The sequence below is a fragment of the Elgaria multicarinata genome, chromosome 7 (genome assembly GCF_023053635.1).
Source record: "Elgaria multicarinata webbii isolate HBS135686 ecotype San Diego chromosome 7, rElgMul1.1.pri, whole genome shotgun sequence".
Classification (NCBI taxonomy): Eukaryota; Metazoa; Chordata; class Lepidosauria; order Squamata; family Anguidae; genus Elgaria; species Elgaria multicarinata.
The window spans coordinates 116,056,128-116,074,245 of record NC_086177.1 but is presented as its reverse complement, the minus strand read 5'-3'; the positions used below and the strand labels follow the sequence as shown (position 1 = coordinate 116,074,245).

Here is an 18,118-nt window from a genome sequence, read left to right as displayed (position 1 = left end):
CGGGATGCTCCTGGGCTGGGGTGGGGCTTCCAGACAAAGCGGCTTTTATGGCACTGTCACCCTGCCTCATTTATGGGATTTTACCGGGGTGGGGTGTTGTCCAGATGGCATCGTTACCCTATGTAACCAGTTACCTAGGGAGGTTGTGGGCTCTCCCACACAAGAGGCCTTCAAGAGGCAGCTGGACAGCCATCTGTCAGGGATGCTTTAGGGTGGATTCTTGCCTTGAGCAGGGGGTTGGACTCGATGGCCTTGCAGGCCCCTTCCAACTCTGCTATTCTATGATTCTATGTATCCCTCCCTGTGTTTTCCCATTGCTTTTTCTGTCTTGTTTCTTAACACAGAAAACCTGTTAAGAAGAAAAAAACAGAATTGTTGCACAGTGCTTGGGATTGTTAGACCATTCGCTAATCTAAATGTTGTTATAATGATGTACGGTTTTGCAATTTGCTGTAAACAGCTTTGCGATTTTTAGAATGGGAAGCAACATATAAATATTCTAGAATGAATGAATGAATAGTTTACGTGAGGAACCCCTCCATCTGGGAACACCCTTATTAGGGGGTGGTTCAAGGGCTCCCTTGTAGTGTATTTGGCTCTGACATTCTCTCCCGCTGTCCAGGGCCTAATCTACAACGTAGATGCTAAAAAGAGAAATCCGCTCTGGTGCTTGATAAACGTATTAAAAACTATTTTATTCTGAAAACCCAAAAATGCTCTGCCCACAACCTCCCTAGGTCACTGATTCCACTGTCGTACTGTTCTAACAGTCAGGAAGTTTTTCTTGATGTCCAGCCGGAATCTGGCTTCCTTTAACTTGAGCCCGTTATTCCGTGTCCTGCACTCTGGGAGGATCGAGAAGCGATCCTGGCCCTCCTCTGTGTGACAACCTTTGAAGTATTTGAAGAGTGCTCTCATGCCTCCCCTCAATCTTCTCTTTTCCAGGCTAAACCTGCCCAGTTCTTTCAGTCTCTCTTCATAGGGCTTTGTTTCCAGACCCCTGATCATCCTGGTTGCCCTCTTCTGAACATGCTCCAGCTTGTCTGCGTCCATCTTGAATTGTGGAGCCCAGAACTGGACACAATACTCTAGATGAGGCCTAACCAGGGCCGAATAGAGAGGAACCAGGACCTCACGTGATTTGGAAGCTCTGCTTCTATTAATGCAGCCCAAAATAGCATTGCACTGACAACGGTTGGGGCCCATAAGACATAGACCATAGACCGCTTTCATAGTGCTCTATCCTGATTGGTGTAGATCAGGCCCACCTCTAATGGCTTTATTAAAAAAAAATGGCTTTTTAATAAAGCCTTTAATTGTTAAATTCACCTGGTTTGCACATTGTTTTAACTGTTTTATTTGTTTTTATTGCTTTTAAATTATATATTGGTTTTAACTTGATTCATTGTTTAATTTGTTTTTAGCTGTGTATATTTATTATTTTATATTGTATGTTTTTATCTGTACTCCACCCTGAGATCCTAGTGATATAGGGCGGGATACAAATATTTTAAATAAATACATAAATAAATAAATCTCTCCTTTCTGAGGTTTGCATTCATTTTCTGTTTTCATTTCCTTCTTTTCTTCCAGGTCAGTTATTAAGGATATGATAAAGGAATTGGGCTTACGGGATCCTCGCAACTATTTTGTCAATGAGCTGGACTCCTGGCCGGTGGAAAGAGACGACTCCAAAGAGGCCCTGCGTGGAAGCTGCAAGCATTGGCTGGAAGGGATGATGTGGGAACTCCAGGTGCCTCATTACATAGAATCATAGAATAGTAGAGTTGGAAGGGGCCTCTAAGACCATCAAGTCCAACCCCCTGCTCAAGGCAGGAATGCGCCCTAAAGCCCCCTCCTCCAATGACATATGGGATGTGGTGGGGGTGGGTGGGCGGGAGGGATCTTATCCTAAGCCACAAACCAAACCGCCATGATCACAGAGGGCAAATCCTGCCAGCGTGAGGGCTACACGATGCAGCACTCAGACTGCTGCCCGTTTCTCCAACATGTCAGCCAGAGAAGGGAGGCATGTTCTCTTATCGGTGTTACCCTAGGCTGGCCAGTTCACAGGGCAGGGTTCCCTTCTCTCGGAAGGGCAAGTATCCAGACAAGAGATGTCAGATGGCCCAGATAAAAGGGTGCTCAGCTTTATTCAGCAGGTTATTATGGGTAGGGTGACCCTATGAAAAGGAGGACAGGGCTCCTGTATCTTTAACAGTTGTGTTGAAAAGGGAATTTCAGCAGCTGTCATTTGTATATGTGGGGAACCTGGTGAAATCCCCTCTTCATCACAACAGTTAAAGTGCAGGAGCTATACTTGAGTGACCAGATTTAAAAGAGGGCAGGGCACCTGCACCTTTAACTGTTGTGATGAAGAGGGAATTTCACCAGCTTCTCCATATATACAAATGACACCTGCTGACATTCCCTTTTCTACGCAACTGTTAAAGATACAGGAGCCCGGTCCTCCTTTCCATAGGGTCACCCTAATTATGGGGAAACACAAATCAGCACGCCTTCCTCACTGTTTCTGGCACAAACCGTGTATCTTGGTTTGGAGCACTTGAGGCAGATGATAGTTTTCAAATAAAGTTACACCTGTGAGCTTACAAGGAATCACAATCAACTCAGAGAACAATGGCTGGCATTAGTCAGTATACTCTTGATTAAGAAATATACGCCGCATCCCACGTTGACCAAACTTGAAGGTTTCACCACCTGATAGAGAAGATAGTAGCTTCTGCAAAGGGCTGCTGGAATGACCACTCTTCAGCAGACGGTAAGATCTTGTCGGCAATAAAACCTCCTTCAAAAAAGCAACGTTTGATTATGGGGGCTTCCAGGTGAGGCTTTTATGGAACCACCGCCCTTCTTCCAGTTGGAGCGCCCCCATGTTTTCCCACCACTTTCCCCATGGTTTTCCTTACCAAAGAAAGTCTGTTAAGGTAAAAAAAAAGATGAAATTGGCATCGCTGCAATGCACCTTCCAACGGGTAGCGCTGGGAGCCCTCCGTCGGGACGCCCAAGAGGCAACAGAACCGGTGGTCTTGGCAGAAATGTCCAAGACTTTCAACAAGCAGAACCAGAGACTGCAGGGTCCCGCAGATCACTCTGGCCTCTGAGCGTTGTGTGGTCCCAACCAGAACGTCTGCTTTGTAGACCACAAGGGCAGGGGTCTGATTGGCAAGTTCTCTTTCTCCCAGGAACACAGGACTCACATTTTGAGCCATCAAGTTCCACTGGAAAGGAAATATTCATTTGAGAGCTGTCTGAAGGTGAGGCCGGAGCGACAGAGAAACGCTGTGAGTCCAGCCTCTTGGCTGTGTATGGGTGGTGTTGGTGGTATTCCTTTAAGGCAGCCTTCCTCAACCTGGGGCGCTCCAGATGTGTTGGACTACAACTCCCAGAATGCCCCAGCCAGCTGGCTGGGGCATTCTGGGAGTTGTAGTCCAACACATCTGGAGCGCCCCAGGTTGAGAACCGCTGCTTTAAGGGCTGCTTCTTTCGTTCCCTTTCTTCCTGCCCCCTCCCCTCCCCCCGGGGTCTCAATGCTTCTGAGACCCCAAACTTACTCAGATATTTTTATTTAATACTGTCCAATTAAAAAGATACCAGTAAAATAACAGTTCATACATTATAGCAGTTATCAATAAAAATGGCCAAAAATAATTTACAAGTTTAAAAAGCCAATCTTCATGAAATTAATAATCAAAGGCCTATGGTTATGTTATACTCAGTAATTGGCATGGTATCCTTTCTGACCCAGGGGCAGTGAGGGCCCCGAGGGAAAGCCAGGCCCAATCTACGCGGCCCATTTTGTGCAGAGGGAGAAGCACGCCGGGGTCGTTCGCAAGAGATGCTGCTGTTGCCAGTCCAAGGCAAATCCGGAGCTTCCCTCTGGAAAAGGCGCTTTTTGGGAAAGTCCTTTAAGTGCGTCTTTTCTCTCTCTTTAGACACGACTCCTGAGCAGTTCTTCTGCAGTGTGCATTAAATCCTGGGCCTGCCTATTTCTGTGTCCTCGTAGTGTAGGGCCACCCCACTGAGATCAAGTAGCCTTCGTTTTCCATTCATAATACTGCAGCAGTGCATGGTTCCAAGCATTCACAATAGCACAGTAGCTGCTTTACTCATTGAGATCAAATGGCCTCTTTTTCCAAATCACAATACCCTAGCAGAACCCTTTTAATCTTTCACGATGTCCCAATGCTGGATGAGAGGGGAGAGCTGTGGGTTAAACTACAGGAGCTTAATTCAGCATTTCCAGTGAACTTCCCTGAGTGTGGAACCAATCTCCCATTCACTGAGCAGCACCTTACAGGGTTCTACTAGCTGGACTCCGCCCACCCAACTCCAAAGTATAGCTTTTCAAGTGTTGCGCGACCTGAGAAAGCGGGGTTTTAGGTGGTGTATACTCTGCTTTTCTTGCTTCATGTGTGTCAGGATCAGGCCTCCCTAATGTGGGGGTAGGGTTTGGGGGTGCTGAATCGGGCTTAGAGTCTGAAGAAGAGGGAGAAGCAGGACCAGAAGTATGCCAGCCAAGACAGGAAGCAGGGGAGGAGTTTCTCCAAGACTCTTCGGGAGTCAAGGGTGAATCTTCCCAGGAGCTTTTCAGACAGAATGCTGAAGGCTCAGAGGCCATCCTCCTCCTTCCCCCTGGGAACCCAGCCTCTGCCACAGGGGACGGGACATCGGACATCACCACAGGTTCAAGCAGTCCCTTAGGGAAGCCACTCACCAGAATCTGCTGGAAAGAGCACAACATAGGTGCTGGGTGAGCCGCTCTAGGAAATTAATTCCACAACCAGGGTGCCACAGCCAAAAAGGCCCTCTTCCTAGTAGCCATTGCCTCACTTATTTTGGCAGAGGCTTCCAGAGAACGGCCGCTGAAGATGACCTTAGGATCCGGGCAGATACATATGGGAGGGATGATGCTTCAGATAAATTGGCCCCAAGCCATTTAGGGCTTTGAAATCATTAATATAGCGCCTGAGTACATTAGGTAATTTGCAGAGCAGAAGAGTACTGGTCCCTGCCCTGAAGTGCTTACAATATAAAATTCGACACGAGAAGTAAGAGAGGGAGGGGAAAACCCATTTGTATATTTGCAACCTATTAGTCCCAAACTCGGCTGTAACATCTGTTTGACCCAGGAGCAGCGCAGTGAAGTTCTGGACCATGTGGGGCAGCCAGCGAGGAAAGCCAACTTGGAGACCCTCAAAGAGGTGAGGCCCACCAATCAGTCTCACAAAGCCAGCCAGGGACGCCCCCCTCCCCCTGGACTCAATGGCTGTCCGTGAAGCGTTCCTAGGTGGGGGGACTCCTCTTCCTCCTCCCACAGCTTCTCCCCCTTTGCCACTGACCCACTTTTGGGATTTCAGGCTCACCTAGACCTTTTTTATTATTATTATGCAATACTCCCTCATTAGTTTTTGAAACTCTCTGGATAGCTTACAGCAGCCTTCCTCAACCTGGGGCGCTCCAGATGTGTTGGACTACAACTCCCAGAATGCCTCTGCTGGATGGGGCATTCTGGGAGATGCAGTCCAACACATCTGGAGCGCCCCAGGTTGAGGAAGGCTGGCTTCTAGAAATACAGTTTATACCTTTCAAGAGTTATCAATTAAAATGGCCTAACAAAGAAAAATCACAGTGCATCATCTTAAGAACAAGAAAAGGAGGCATAAGAGCGCACCGTGGCCAAGCAGCTGCCCACGAGGAGACCACAACGGCAACCTCCTGCCCACATCCCACAGCAATTAGTACAGAGAAGTGGGGCGGAGCTCAGTGCGGCAGAATTGCCCCTGCTCTGAACACAGAAGGCCCCGGGTTCGATCCCTGGCAGCATCGCCAGGTGGGGCTGGAGAAAAACCCCTGGCCTAAAACCCTTAAGGACCGCTGCAGCCCAGTCAGCGTCAGCAATACTGGGCTAGATGGACCAAGCAGGGTCTGACTCAGTATTTATTTATTTATTTACAATATTTACATACTGCTCAATTATCTAACACAGATTCCAGAGCGGTGAACATAGGAATAAACACTGAAAAGAAAGATGTAAAAAGCAAATTAAAAATGTTCAATTTAAAAACAACGGAACCACAGAAACAGTGGCTGGTCAGTTGGGGAAGGCTTCTCGAAACAGAGTTGTTTTCAGGAGGCGCCGGAAGCAGCCTAGTGTTGGCAGCCTCCTGACCTCCAGGGGCAGGGAGTTCCACAGAGAAAGGGCCACTACATGGAAGGCTCTTCTCCTGGTGGATTCCAATCGGGCTACAGGTCCACGTGAAAGCAGCAGGAGCAGCCTTCCGACAACCTCAAGTTACAGGAAGCCAGATTCCAGCTGGACATCAGGAAAAACTTCCTGACTTTTAGAGCAGTACAACAATGTAACCAGTTACCTAGGGAGGTTGTGGGCTCTCCCACCCTCAAGGCCTTCAAGAGGCAGCTGGACAACCACCTGTCAGGGATGCTTCAGAGTGGATTCCTGCATTGAGCAGGGGGTTGGACTCGATGGCCTTGTAGGCCCCTTCCAACTCTGCTATTCTATGATTGTATGACCTCTGTGATTGGGCAGGTTGGTAAGGGAGAAGGCACCCCCTCAGTATAACACACTTTCTTGTGTTCCTTTTGAGGCATACTGGCTCTGATTCTACTGAGGGTAAGATTTAGCTATCGTGACGGCAATTAGCTGCTATTAGCCTTCTCCTCCATGAAATCATCCAACCCCCTTTTAAAGCCATCCAAATTGGTGGCCATCGCTACACCTTGCAGTAGTGAATTCCATAGCTTAACTCTGCACTGTTGAAGAAGTCCTTCCTTTTATCTGTCTTAAATCTCCCACAGCTCACCAACAAAACCCAGTTGCTTTAATATTGCAAATAACAGTGAAATTGTGTTCTCATTTGCATGTTGTCCTTTTTGTCTCAGGAAGACCTGGATGACAGCACAGACCTTGAGGAGCAGCCTGTGGCGAAAGACTCCTTTGAGAGATTTCAGAAGGTGAGAGCCCAGCTGTGGGAGGAAGGTGTCCCCTGAGTCCGGCCCCTTGAGCTCTGGGCCTGGCTGCCTCCTTCGAGAGGCAGTACAACAATGGAACCAGTGACCTAGGGAGGTGGTGGGCTCTCCCACACTAGAGGCCTTCAAGAGGCAGCTGGACAAGCATCTGTCAGGGATGCTTTAGGGTGGATTTCTGCATTGAGCAGGGGGTTGGACTTGATGGCCTTAGAGGCCCCTTCCAACTCTGCTATTCTATGATATGATTCTATCATTCTATGAGAGCTCTGGCGCCAGGCTGTGCCTCTGCTAGCTCCCCGGGGCCTCTAGCCCCTCACCCCCAAATCTATGTGCTCGTAAGTCACCCGATTCAGTGACTTTTGATACCTTAGAGACGTTATCAGTGGAAATGGCAGCCTTCAGATGGCTCCGCGGGGGTCACCCGATTCAGGCAGAGAAGGCTATTTTACAGGCCAAACTAGAACTCTTGCCCCGGCCATAGTCTCGCTTGGAAGCGCTTCTTCCGGCTGTGCCAAAGGGAGCTTTCCTCTACTTGTGTAGGAGTGTGTGTGTGTGTGTGTGTGATTCAAGTTGGGACCAAAGAGACCTAGCTTGCCTCCAACCCCGACAGAGGCTATTCGGCCCTGGTTAGGCCTCATCTAGAGTATTGCGTCCAGTTCTGGGCTCCACAATTCAAGAAGCATGCAGACAAGCTGGAGCGTGTTCAGAGGAGGGCAACCAGGATGATCAGGGGTCTGGAAATAAAGCCCTAGGAAGAGGGATTGAAAGAACTGGGCATGTTTAGCCTGGAGAAGAGAAGATGGAGGGGAGACATGATAGCACTCTTCAAATACTTAAAAGGTTGTCCCACCGAGGAGGGCCAGGATCTCTTCTCGATCCTCCCAGAGTGCAGGACACGGAATAAGGGGCTAAAGTTAAAGGAAGCCAGGTTCCAGCAGGACATCAGGAAAAACTTCCTGACTGTTAGAGCAGTGCGACAATGGAATCAGTGACCTAGGGAGGTTGTGGGCTCTCCCACACTAGAGGCCTTCAAGAGGCAGCTGGACAAGCATCTGTCAGGGATGCTTTAGGGTGGATTCCTGCCTTGAGCAGGGGGTTGGACTCGATGGCCTTGTAGGCCCCTTCCAACTCTGCTATTCTATGATTCTATGATTAAACAAAGTCCAATGGTGCAAATACCATGTCTGGTTTGGGCCTCAGGGTCAGTGCTGGTAGGGCAGGACACTCCCTGTGCTAGCACGTGGGAGGTGGGGTTCCATCTGGTCCTTTTTCCCTTCCCAATGGTAAGGGAAGGGTGAGGTAAACCGCTGCTCCTAGAATGCCCTGTCGTTTTATTCATTTCATTCGTTTTGGAATCTTCCAGTGTTTGGCTGGAATAGCAGACACCCTTGCAGGTGCCCTGCCCTGTCATGTGCCGAACCAGCGCTCCTTTTATTCCACCCAGCGGTCTGGCAGGAAAAGAACTGTAATTCCTGCCCCACGTCCCACTTTCTCTCGAGGATTGCTGGTGTTGCTTTTTCCACGAGCATCCTCGGCCTACGTGGATTTCCCCTCACTGGCCCATTTCCCCTTGGCTTGCGGTCATGACCCCTCGGGCTCAAGCAGCACATACAGCACGGCACGATGGCCCTTAGGGCTCGTGCCTCTTCATCCCCCTTTGAGCATCAAGGGAGACGTCGCTCCTGAATGCCTCAGGGCCCCCTGGCCTGTACAGACGTTTACTTGCTTCAGCTGACTCAGTATGGAATCAGGTAGAGCAACACTCTGGTACAGGATTTAATTTTCCCTTTACTATAGTGCCTGTAGTTGTCGTTATTATTATTATTATTATTATTTATTTATCGTTATTATTTATTACAATTATTTATATATAAATTATATACAGTTTTTTAAATGCCCTTTCAAAATACAAATCCTTCCCAAGCAGATTATAAATAACATCAGCAATCATTAATAAAACAGAATTTTAAACCTAGAAAGATCACAAGTGATTAGGACAGATGCTGACAGGTGGCCCTGCTGGGGTGGTGCGTGGGGTGGTGGTGGGGGGCAGCAGTCAAGCTGGAACAGACTCTGAGGGGGCATTTGCCTGCCTGCCTGCCTGCCTTCCTCTCTCTCCTGCTTACTGACTGCTTTTTTCGGTTTTACACTTTCTTCTACACGGTGCTCCATTAGACTTTGGGCTGAGCTGGCTCCTTAAATGTGCACCTTCAAGGGCTGCTGCTTCCATTGTCTGCTGGGCAGCCTAGACAGTTTGGCTGCACTTTATGGATGAAACTACCAGGCAGGAGGAGAAGATGGGTGCATTGCTTGATCTGTGGAGACGGGGCGCTTAGCAGGCTTTCTTTCCCCTGACTCCCAAGGAAGGACCCCCACTCACCTCCAGCTCAGAGTGTCTAGGAGAGAGAGGCAACGTGAGCCAAGAGGTCTCGTCTGCACAAAGGCACTGGAAGGATATGACCCATGAATGGTCCTGGAAGGGCGAGGCCACCTTCACGCCACAGGCGGGGATCCACCCCACCTCTGCATTTAGCTGTGGCAGTGGCGAGGGAGCCGTTCCAAAGCAGGAGGAAAGGTGCCACGCTTAGGGAGGCTCTCTTCCACGCACCCTCTGAAGCTCTGACTGAGCACAACTTGATGGCGTGGAAGTCTGCCAGCCGGTGTTTCCAAAAGTCCAAAAAAAGGGCGAAGGTATCCATTCATGAAAACAGATGAGACCCTCACACAGAGGAGGGCCAGGATCTCTTCTCGATCCTCCTAGAGTGCAGGACACGGAATAACGGGCTCAAGTTAAAGGAAGCCAGATTCCAGCTGGACATCAGGAAAAACTTCCTGACTGTTAGAGCAGTACGACAATGGAATCAGTTACCCAGGGAGGTGGTGGGCTCTCCCACACTAGAGGCCTTCAAGAGGCAGCTGGACAACCATCTGTCAGGGATGCTTTAGGGTGGATTCCTGCATTGAGTAGGGGGTTGGACTCGATGGCCTTGTAGGCCCCTTCCAACTCTGCTCTTCTATGATTCCTTCAAGTTCTGAACGTACCTCTATTTATAATAGTTAAACAAGAACAGAAAGAATTTATCCATTTATTCTTATTTATTTATGAATAATTAACCACAGCAAAGCACTTGCAGCATAAAACCAGGAACCCAAAAGGTTATTTATCTGGTGCTGAACCGTCGTAAACATGGGTACCAAGCTGGTCTCCTGGGATCCATGTTCTACAGGCGGAGCACCGCCTAAAGAGGAAGCCATGTTTGTTTGTTTATTCATTTATCGCCTTTCTCTGCCGCCCAATAGCCGGAGCTCTCTGGGCGGTTCACAAAAATTAAAAACATTCAAAGTATAAAACAACAGTATGAAACCATACTATGAAATACAATATAAAAGCTCAACCAGATAAAAACAGCAGCCATGCAAAAATAAAAATTTAAAACACCAAGTTAAAATTTATTTATAGACTGTTAAATGCTGGGAGAATAAAAAGTTTCTGGTTTGCCCACAACTTCACCACCCTTTTCAAGCCAGTTGGCTGCACGGGAGCCAGTCAGCCGTGCCGTGTCAGTGGCTCGAGCTGGAAGTCCACCCAGCCAGCCAGCCCTTTGCCTGACCCCTACCTGCCACGGCCCTGCTGCTACCCCGCTACTCTGACTCCTGTTTCAGGCAAAAGAGGCTGCTCCGCCTTGGATGCGGTCCGTGTGTGCCATAGACGCCGTCCAGTCCTTCATTGACAAGCAGTTGGAGAAAGAGCTGATGGAGATGAAGCGGCTGGTCTCGTCTGCCGCGCTGTCGCCCAAGGACACCGTCATGGCCCTGCCCCCGATTCAGAAGTAAGTGGCCGCGGCTGTTCAGGACGTAGAAGATTGCCTGGGACACCCTGGCGCTTGCATCACGATGGCTTCCTCTCTGCTTCACCGCCCAGCCTAAGACACGGTGATGGGGGTGCAGGTCCAGCCCCTTGCTCACTCTTTAACAGAAGTGTTCCATCTGAGGCAACAGAAAGAGCCTGGCAGTGCTTTAAAGTCATAGAATCATAGAATCGCAGAGTTGGAAGGGGCCTACAAGGCCATCGAGTCCAACCCCCTGCTCAGTGCAGGAATCCACCCTAAAGCATCCCTGACAGGGATGCTTTAGGGTGGATTCCTGCACTGAGCAGGGGTTGGACTCGATGGCCTTGTAGATCCCACCTGCCCACTCCTTCCAAATCTGCTATTCTATGACTCTATGATTCAGTCTGACAGATTCATTTGACATCTGCTCCTGGGTGGACTTGGGCCTTCTGTGGTATTCCACGATGTCATCCCCGGGTATTTCAACACGGGGTGGGGTGGGCGGGCTCCTAGTTCTAGCAACTAGAGAGAAGGCACGGACGGTGCAGCTGTTCAATCTTTTGTTCGTTCCTTACCCGTTTTCCTATGGTAAGGGAAGACAGAAGAAATAGCAGGAAGCATGAGAGGGTTACAGGTGTAAGACAATGGTGCCTGTAAACTTCTGAAAGCGAGGCACAGCGGTGACACCATGAGAGCCCATCTGGGATCTCCCCAAGTCTTTGAATTGACACTCTGGTTGGGATTCTTTTTGTGCTGAAATAGACACATGGCTGCCATTTTGTGGACAATGTGGATTCATTGTTATTTCAGGAAGAGATGGACTGCATGGAACGTTCTGGGGGAATTGGCCCCACTTAAACTGAGGTTGAGGAATAACGCTGGGGAAAGCAGAGAGAGAGAGAGAGAGAGAGAGAGAGAGAGAGAACTCTGGTCTGGAAACTACAGGGAAGTACGCCTATTAGGTCGGCACCATACAAGCTCAAAAATGTATTGGAGGGTTTTCTGCAAAATTTTCTCTCCCTCTCTGTCTCTCTCTCTTTTGCATAAATAAATACACAATTGTTTCTCAGTTGTTTTGCAGGATCTGGATGTCTCCCCACAAGGAAGTGTTTTATTTATTTATTTATTTTATTTATTACATTTTTATTCCGCCCAATAGCCGAAGCTCTCTGGGCGGCTCACAAAAATTAAAACCATCATAAAACAACCAACAGGTTAAAAACACAAATACAAAATACAGTATAAAAAGCATAACCAGGATAAAACCACGCAGCAAAATTGATATAAGGTTAAAATACAGAGTTAAAACAGCATAATTTAAATTTAAGTTAAAATTAAGTGTTAAAATACTGAGTGAATAAAAAGGTCTTCAGCCTTTGACTCCCTCTCTCTCTCTCTTTTGTGAACTCAGACCACAAGCTCCTGTTTGTTGCTAGCGTAAATATAATTGCCGTGCAGGGGGAATGGGCACCGCTCTGGGGCAGGGCTCTTGCATTGTTTGCAGAGGGCATCTTAAGCTAAACGTATCTCAAGTAGCTGTTCTTCTGACAGGAGACACGCCATCCTGCGACTAGGAGAAACCAACGCAATGTTGAGGAAGAGAATACCTGAGCGTAAGTGTCAGGGTTCACGGCCACCTTTTGGCCACGCAGATCGTACTCAGTGGTTCTGGGCAGGACTGGCTGTGTTCAAATGAGTCAGCTGGACGCTACTGCGTTGAGACCCTTGGGTGACGCTGCTCTGCTCTGTGGCAGTCTGGTGCCTGCCGGGGGGGGGGCATTGGGGGGGGGTAAGCGGATCTGCTCCCCTTGGCCCTTTCTAATGGTAGGTGCAGGATCAGGCTTCAACATATTTATTTTAAATTTTATTTGCTAACATATTTATTCCCTGCCTTTCTAGTTTATTGCCAAATAGTTGGCTTTAGCACCCAGCAGTTGAGAGGATGCAGCTTCCTGTATCTCTTCTAGCTTCATGTCCTGGCTTGCATGCTGACCAGTCAGGTCATAGAATCATAGAATCGCAGAGTTGGAAGGGGGCCTACAAGGCCATCGAGTCCAACCCCCTGCTCAAGGCAGGAATCCACCCTAAAGCATCCCTGACAGGGCCTAGTGAGGCACCACAGGACACCCTTGCCAGACAGCCTTCCTTTTAAAGGGGGCCACTGTTGTTCAAGACCATCCTTGCCGGTCCCACAGACAACTTTCTAGACTTCAGGGATTTTTGTGGCCCCTCTGCTGCACTCACCTATTTTACAATCCCCACTGGATGGAGGTTTTGCTGGTTGAAAAGCATTCCTGGTGTGCAAGTGAAAATGGAGAACATGATTTGCACTCAGAAGAGAGAAATCTGACAAGGCTATTAACCACAGGACAAAACTATCCAGGCAAGGACCCAGTAATAGATGGCCCAAAAGTTAAATTCTCCCCTAAAAGAGATTTCAACTCATCTTACTACTTAAGAAATCCCTGGGCTGGTCTAGAAGGGTGGCACCATCATAGAATTTACGCACGGGGGCTGTCATGTTTCCTAGGGAGGTGGTGGGCTCTCCCACGCTGGAGGCCTTCAAGAGGCAGCTGGACAGTCATCTGTCAGGGATGCTTTAGGGTGGATTCCTGCATTGAGCAGGGGGTTGGACTCGATGGCCTTGTAGGCCCCTTCCAACTCTGCTAGTCTATGTCAGGCTTGGTGCCTGTGGGAGCCATTTTTGCATGGCACCCATGGGTGCCTGGCTTACTATTTCATGCAAACCCAGGGGGCAGGGATGATTTGAGAGACAGCCCCCCGTGGGTAAATTGAACCAGGGTGGGCTGTTGTCGTGTGAACCAGGAGAAGCCCCTGCTCATCGACGCCTATGCACAAAGTCTTCCCTGCCATCCTTATCCTTATCCATGTGTCATGGAGGTGGGGGTGGGGAGCCATGCATTGTCTTGAGTGGAGCAAGGGCATAGCTCCACAGCCCCTTCGTAGGCACTTTGCCCTTTCATGCAAGTAACATGAAGGGGCCATTATCACTTGCTAGTCCAAATAAGACAGAGGTGTGTGCGGGCAGCAGGAAAAGCAGGTCTGAGGTCAGGACTTTGGACAATTTGGTTTCACTTCACCCTGAAGCTTTATAATGTGTGATGTTCTATAGATCACTATTGGGATTTTATTGTTATTATTATTATTATTATTTATTTATATAGCACCATCGATGTGCATGGTGCTGTACAGATAACACAGTAAATAGCAAGACCCTGCCGCATAGGCTTACAATCTAATAAAGTTGTAGGGAAAGAGAATGCAAACAGGCACAGGGAAGTGTAAACAGGCACCGGGAAGGGTGAAGCTAACAGTATAGAGTCAGAACAAACTCAAAGCTTAAAAGCTATAGGGAAAAGAAAAGTTTTTAGCTGTGTTTTAAAAGCTGTGATTGAGTTGGTAGTTCTCAGGTGTTCTGGAAGAGCATTCCAGGCATGAGGGGCAGCAGAGGAAAATGGACGAAGCCGAGCAAGGGAAGTAGAGACCCTTGGGCAGGCAAGAAGCATGGCATCAGAGGAGCGAAGAGCACGAGCGGGGCAATAGTGTGAGATGAGAGAGGAGAGATAGGCAGGAGCTAGACCGTGAAAAGCTTTGAAGGTCAACAGGAGAAGTTTATATTGGATTCTGGAGTGAATTGGGAGCCAATGAAGAGATTTCAGAAGCGGAGTGACATGGTCAGAGCGGCGGGCCAGGAAGATGATCTTAGCGGCAGAGTGGTGGACAGAGACCAGCGGACTGATGTGAGATGAGGGGAGGCCAGAGAGGAGGAGGTTGCAGTAGTCCAACCGAGAGATAACCAGTGCGTGAACGAGAGTCTTGGCAGAAGAGACAGACAAAAATGGTCGAATCCTGGCAATATTATACAGGAAGAAACGACAAGATTTAGCTACTGCCTCGATATGAGGAATAAAGGAGAGCGAGGAATCAAATATAAAGCCAAGGCTACGAGTTTCCTTGTCCGGAGTAAGCGTGACATCGTTGACAGTAAGAGAGAATGAGAGATGAGGAGAAGGTTTAGGAGGAAAAACAAGCACTTCAGTTTTTGCCATATTGAGTTTCAAACGGCGATGAAGCAGCCAGGCTGAGATATCTGAAAGACATGCTGAGATACGATCGTGGACATCAGGAGAAAGTTCCGGAGATGAGAGATATAGTTGTGTGTCATCGGCATACAGGTGATATTGGAGGCCATGAGATTGAATAAGTTTACCCAAGGGCAGCATGTATAGAGAAAACAGCAGCGGGCCAAGCACCGAGCCTTGCGGAACCCCTACTGAAAGGGGAAAGGAGGAGGACGAGCTGCCGTTAGCCGACACGCTGAAAGAGCGGCCCTCTAGATAGGAGGCGAACCAGTTATAGACAGAGCCACAGAGTCCAAGGTCATGGAGGGAATCTAGGAGAAGATCGTGATCAACCGTGTCAAAGGCTGCAGTTAGATCAAGGAGAATAAGGACGGAATAATGGCCCTTAGACTTGGCAGTAAGGAGATCATTGGTGATCTTAGTAAGGGCTGTTTCAGTGGAATGCAAAGGACGGAATCCAGATTGAAAGGGATCCAGAGCAGAGTTACTAGAGAGAAAGTCAAGACAGCGAGAGTAGACCACACGTTCCAGAATCTTTGAGACAAGGGGCAACAGAGAGACAGGTCGGTAGTTAGACAGAGAAAGTCGATCAAGAGTGGGTTTTTTGAGAATGGGAGAGACAGTAGCATGTTTAAAAGCAGAGGGAAATGAGCCAGAGGACAGAGAAGAATTAATGATGTGAAGCAAGGACGGGAGGATAGCTGTGCTCTTAGTTTTCTACAGCTCTGACCTGCATCAAATTGTATCCTTCCTTTTTCTTTTCTGTTGTGCTCTCTCCAAACACAGGCTTCTACTTCCCGTATATCTTCCCACGCTATCTCATGAAAGGTTTTGTCCCGTTTATGAAACTTCCTCTGCCGAAAATCAACTTGGACCCATTTCCATCCCCTTTGGAGAGGCCGGCTTCACCAAAAACATTCACCGCCATGCAACAGGTGGTACAGAGATATTTCATCCCCAAGTTTTCATATGCTGACAGCTATCCTTAAGGGCGCAGCAGGCTTGCATTATCTCTGAAGCGGTGATGCGCCGACCTCCAAGCAAGAAGGAAGATTCCTCCAGCCTGGAAAGGAAGGAATGCTTAATAAGCCATGGATCCCCAGTCAGGCAGGGGCAAATGCAGCAGCCCAAGGTCGATAGCAGTGACGCGAGACAGGTCTGCCGGAGACGCATCCAGGCACAATAAAGGCAGATCAATGCCAAATATCACCCCACGGCTTCTGTTCTCAGCCACTGGCTGTAGTTCCTTGCTCATCATCAGAATGTGAGAGGCAGTTCCCACACTGGGCGTCCCCCTTTCTAGGAATCATAGTCCCTTCAGCAGAAGTGGTTGTTACCTTGTGCCAGACAGAGGACCACAACTGATAAAGGTGATTTTTCAGCAGAATTTAGAAAACAATTGTTAATGTGCAGAAAGCACATTAACTCACTTAATATAGCTAAGCATAAGTAGCAGTAGCAACACAGGGTAAAGAATTATGACTGCCCTTTAAACCAGGGGTCCCCAGTTTGGTGGCTATGGGCAACCCCTTTTAAAACATACATTTTTATTATCCGTTCACAAACCCAATAGAAACAATACCCACAATCATTAATTTAAAACCATAAAATCACAGTCATTTGTTCATTATACGAGCAGGCTAAAAGAGTTATTTAAAACATACACATATTTAAAATATGTAGGCATAGTTAGGTACAAACAAGTTAACAACAGAGTTAGTGGCGAAGTTCCTCTTCTCCATACAAAGGTCTCGCAAATTGACTGCATCTTAATTGTAATTTCTATCCCATGCTGCTACTTCTCTTTTGTACCAGGTGTTCTAACTATGCCCCTTTTATATATATACACACACACACACACACACACACACACACACACACACACACACACTTACTTTCATGGATTTGTATGAAACACATACAGCTTTCTAGCAACTGTACCTAGGCTTCAACAAAAGTGAACCAAATATCCAAATAAGTATCCACTTGAATGTGGCATCGATGCCACCTGTTCAAATATAGAAATGGTGGTAAGGCCTTCAATCCATTGCATTATAGGAAGTGAATGCTTGTCCAGGGCCTGGACGGAGAGCATGAGCTGCCCTGAGTTCCCTTCCAAAAAAAGAAGTATTTCAGTCCTTAAACGGAAAGAAAACGCCCTCTCGCACCCCTTTTAACTACTAGTGTTCTGCGGGAGGCTGCTGTTCCTAGGCCCGCAGGAATGGCCGGCCCCTCCCGCGTTGACCCTGCAGCAGTATCATTTGTTTCTTTTTTCAATTATCCAACAGCAAAGCAAGTCAGGGGATGGGCCTGCCCATGGTTGCAGAGGCGCTATGATCTTTACTCGAATTGCGACCCTGTCCTGCAGCCAAGCAAATGCATTCAGCGTCAAGGCAGCAGAAGCGAACCCCGCCCTGATCCTCTGTCCTGACAGCACTATGGCGCAAGTGCGTTTGAAATACGAAACTGCGCGAGCTCAGAGGATGTCCCCCCTTTTTATCTATCTCGTGCGCGGGCTGCGCGTGGCCGCCTCCGGGCTATCCCCCGCTCCTCCTCCTCCTCCATCCCCCCCCAGCTGGGACCCCGGGGCCGGCTGGCTGGCTGGCTGCTTGGCACCGCGTCCCAGCCTGGCACCCAAGGGCGCTGCGCGGGGGAAGGGAGGGGGCGCACGCCGGCCTCTCCTCCCTTTCGCCATCCGTCCGGCGGGGGAAAGAAAGCGCCGGGACGCGGGGACAGAGGAGGCTGCTGGCTGTGGATGATGGGAACTGCAGTCCTGGAGGGGGGCCCAGCACATCCCTCGCCCCCTCTGTTTTGCGGGCGGCTCAGGTGAGCGCTGCCTGCCCCGAGGAGCAAGCAAGGAAGGAAGCATTCCTTTCCTCCTCCTCTTTCCACCCCTCTCTGGGGAGCAGGAGGGGGGAACATTCTCCCGCCAAACCCGGGTGGAGGCGCCAGGACTCGCGCAGGCGCGCGGCTGCTCTTTCGCTTTCGGTTCCTCGGCGGGGCTGCCCTCCCCCGGCCCAGAGGGCCGATGACGCGCAGTGCTTGAGCTCAGGCGCAGCCAGTGCCGGAGCCGGAGGGGCGGTGCCGCTGCAGACCGCGCGAAGAGGGGGCGGCGCCGTGCGCGTGGCGAGAAGCAGCAGCAGCAGCGCCGCCGCCACGCGTGGTTATTCCGTG

The 18,118-nt window shown here is 49.1% G+C and overlaps 1 protein-coding gene across 1 annotated transcript in view; it reads left to right on the top strand.

Moving 5' to 3' along the window:
* WDR97 (WD repeat domain 97) overlaps positions 1 to 15,965 on the top strand; it is a 49,979-nt gene extending 34,014 nt beyond the window's left edge. Inside the window, exons 25-31 of the mRNA XM_063131389.1 lie at positions 1,594 to 1,753; positions 3,207 to 3,278; positions 5,154 to 5,225; positions 6,925 to 6,996; positions 10,675 to 10,841; positions 12,393 to 12,454; positions 15,731 to 15,965. Of these exons, the coding sequence (XP_062987459.1) occupies positions 1,594 to 1,753; positions 3,207 to 3,278; positions 5,154 to 5,225; positions 6,925 to 6,996; positions 10,675 to 10,841; positions 12,393 to 12,454; positions 15,731 to 15,933 (808 nt within the window). The 3' untranslated portion in view covers positions 15,934 to 15,965. The remainder of the gene's footprint in view (positions 1 to 1,593; positions 1,754 to 3,206; positions 3,279 to 5,153; positions 5,226 to 6,924; positions 6,997 to 10,674; positions 10,842 to 12,392; positions 12,455 to 15,730) is intronic.
* The last annotated feature ends 2,153 nt before the right edge of the window (positions 15,966 to 18,118 follow it).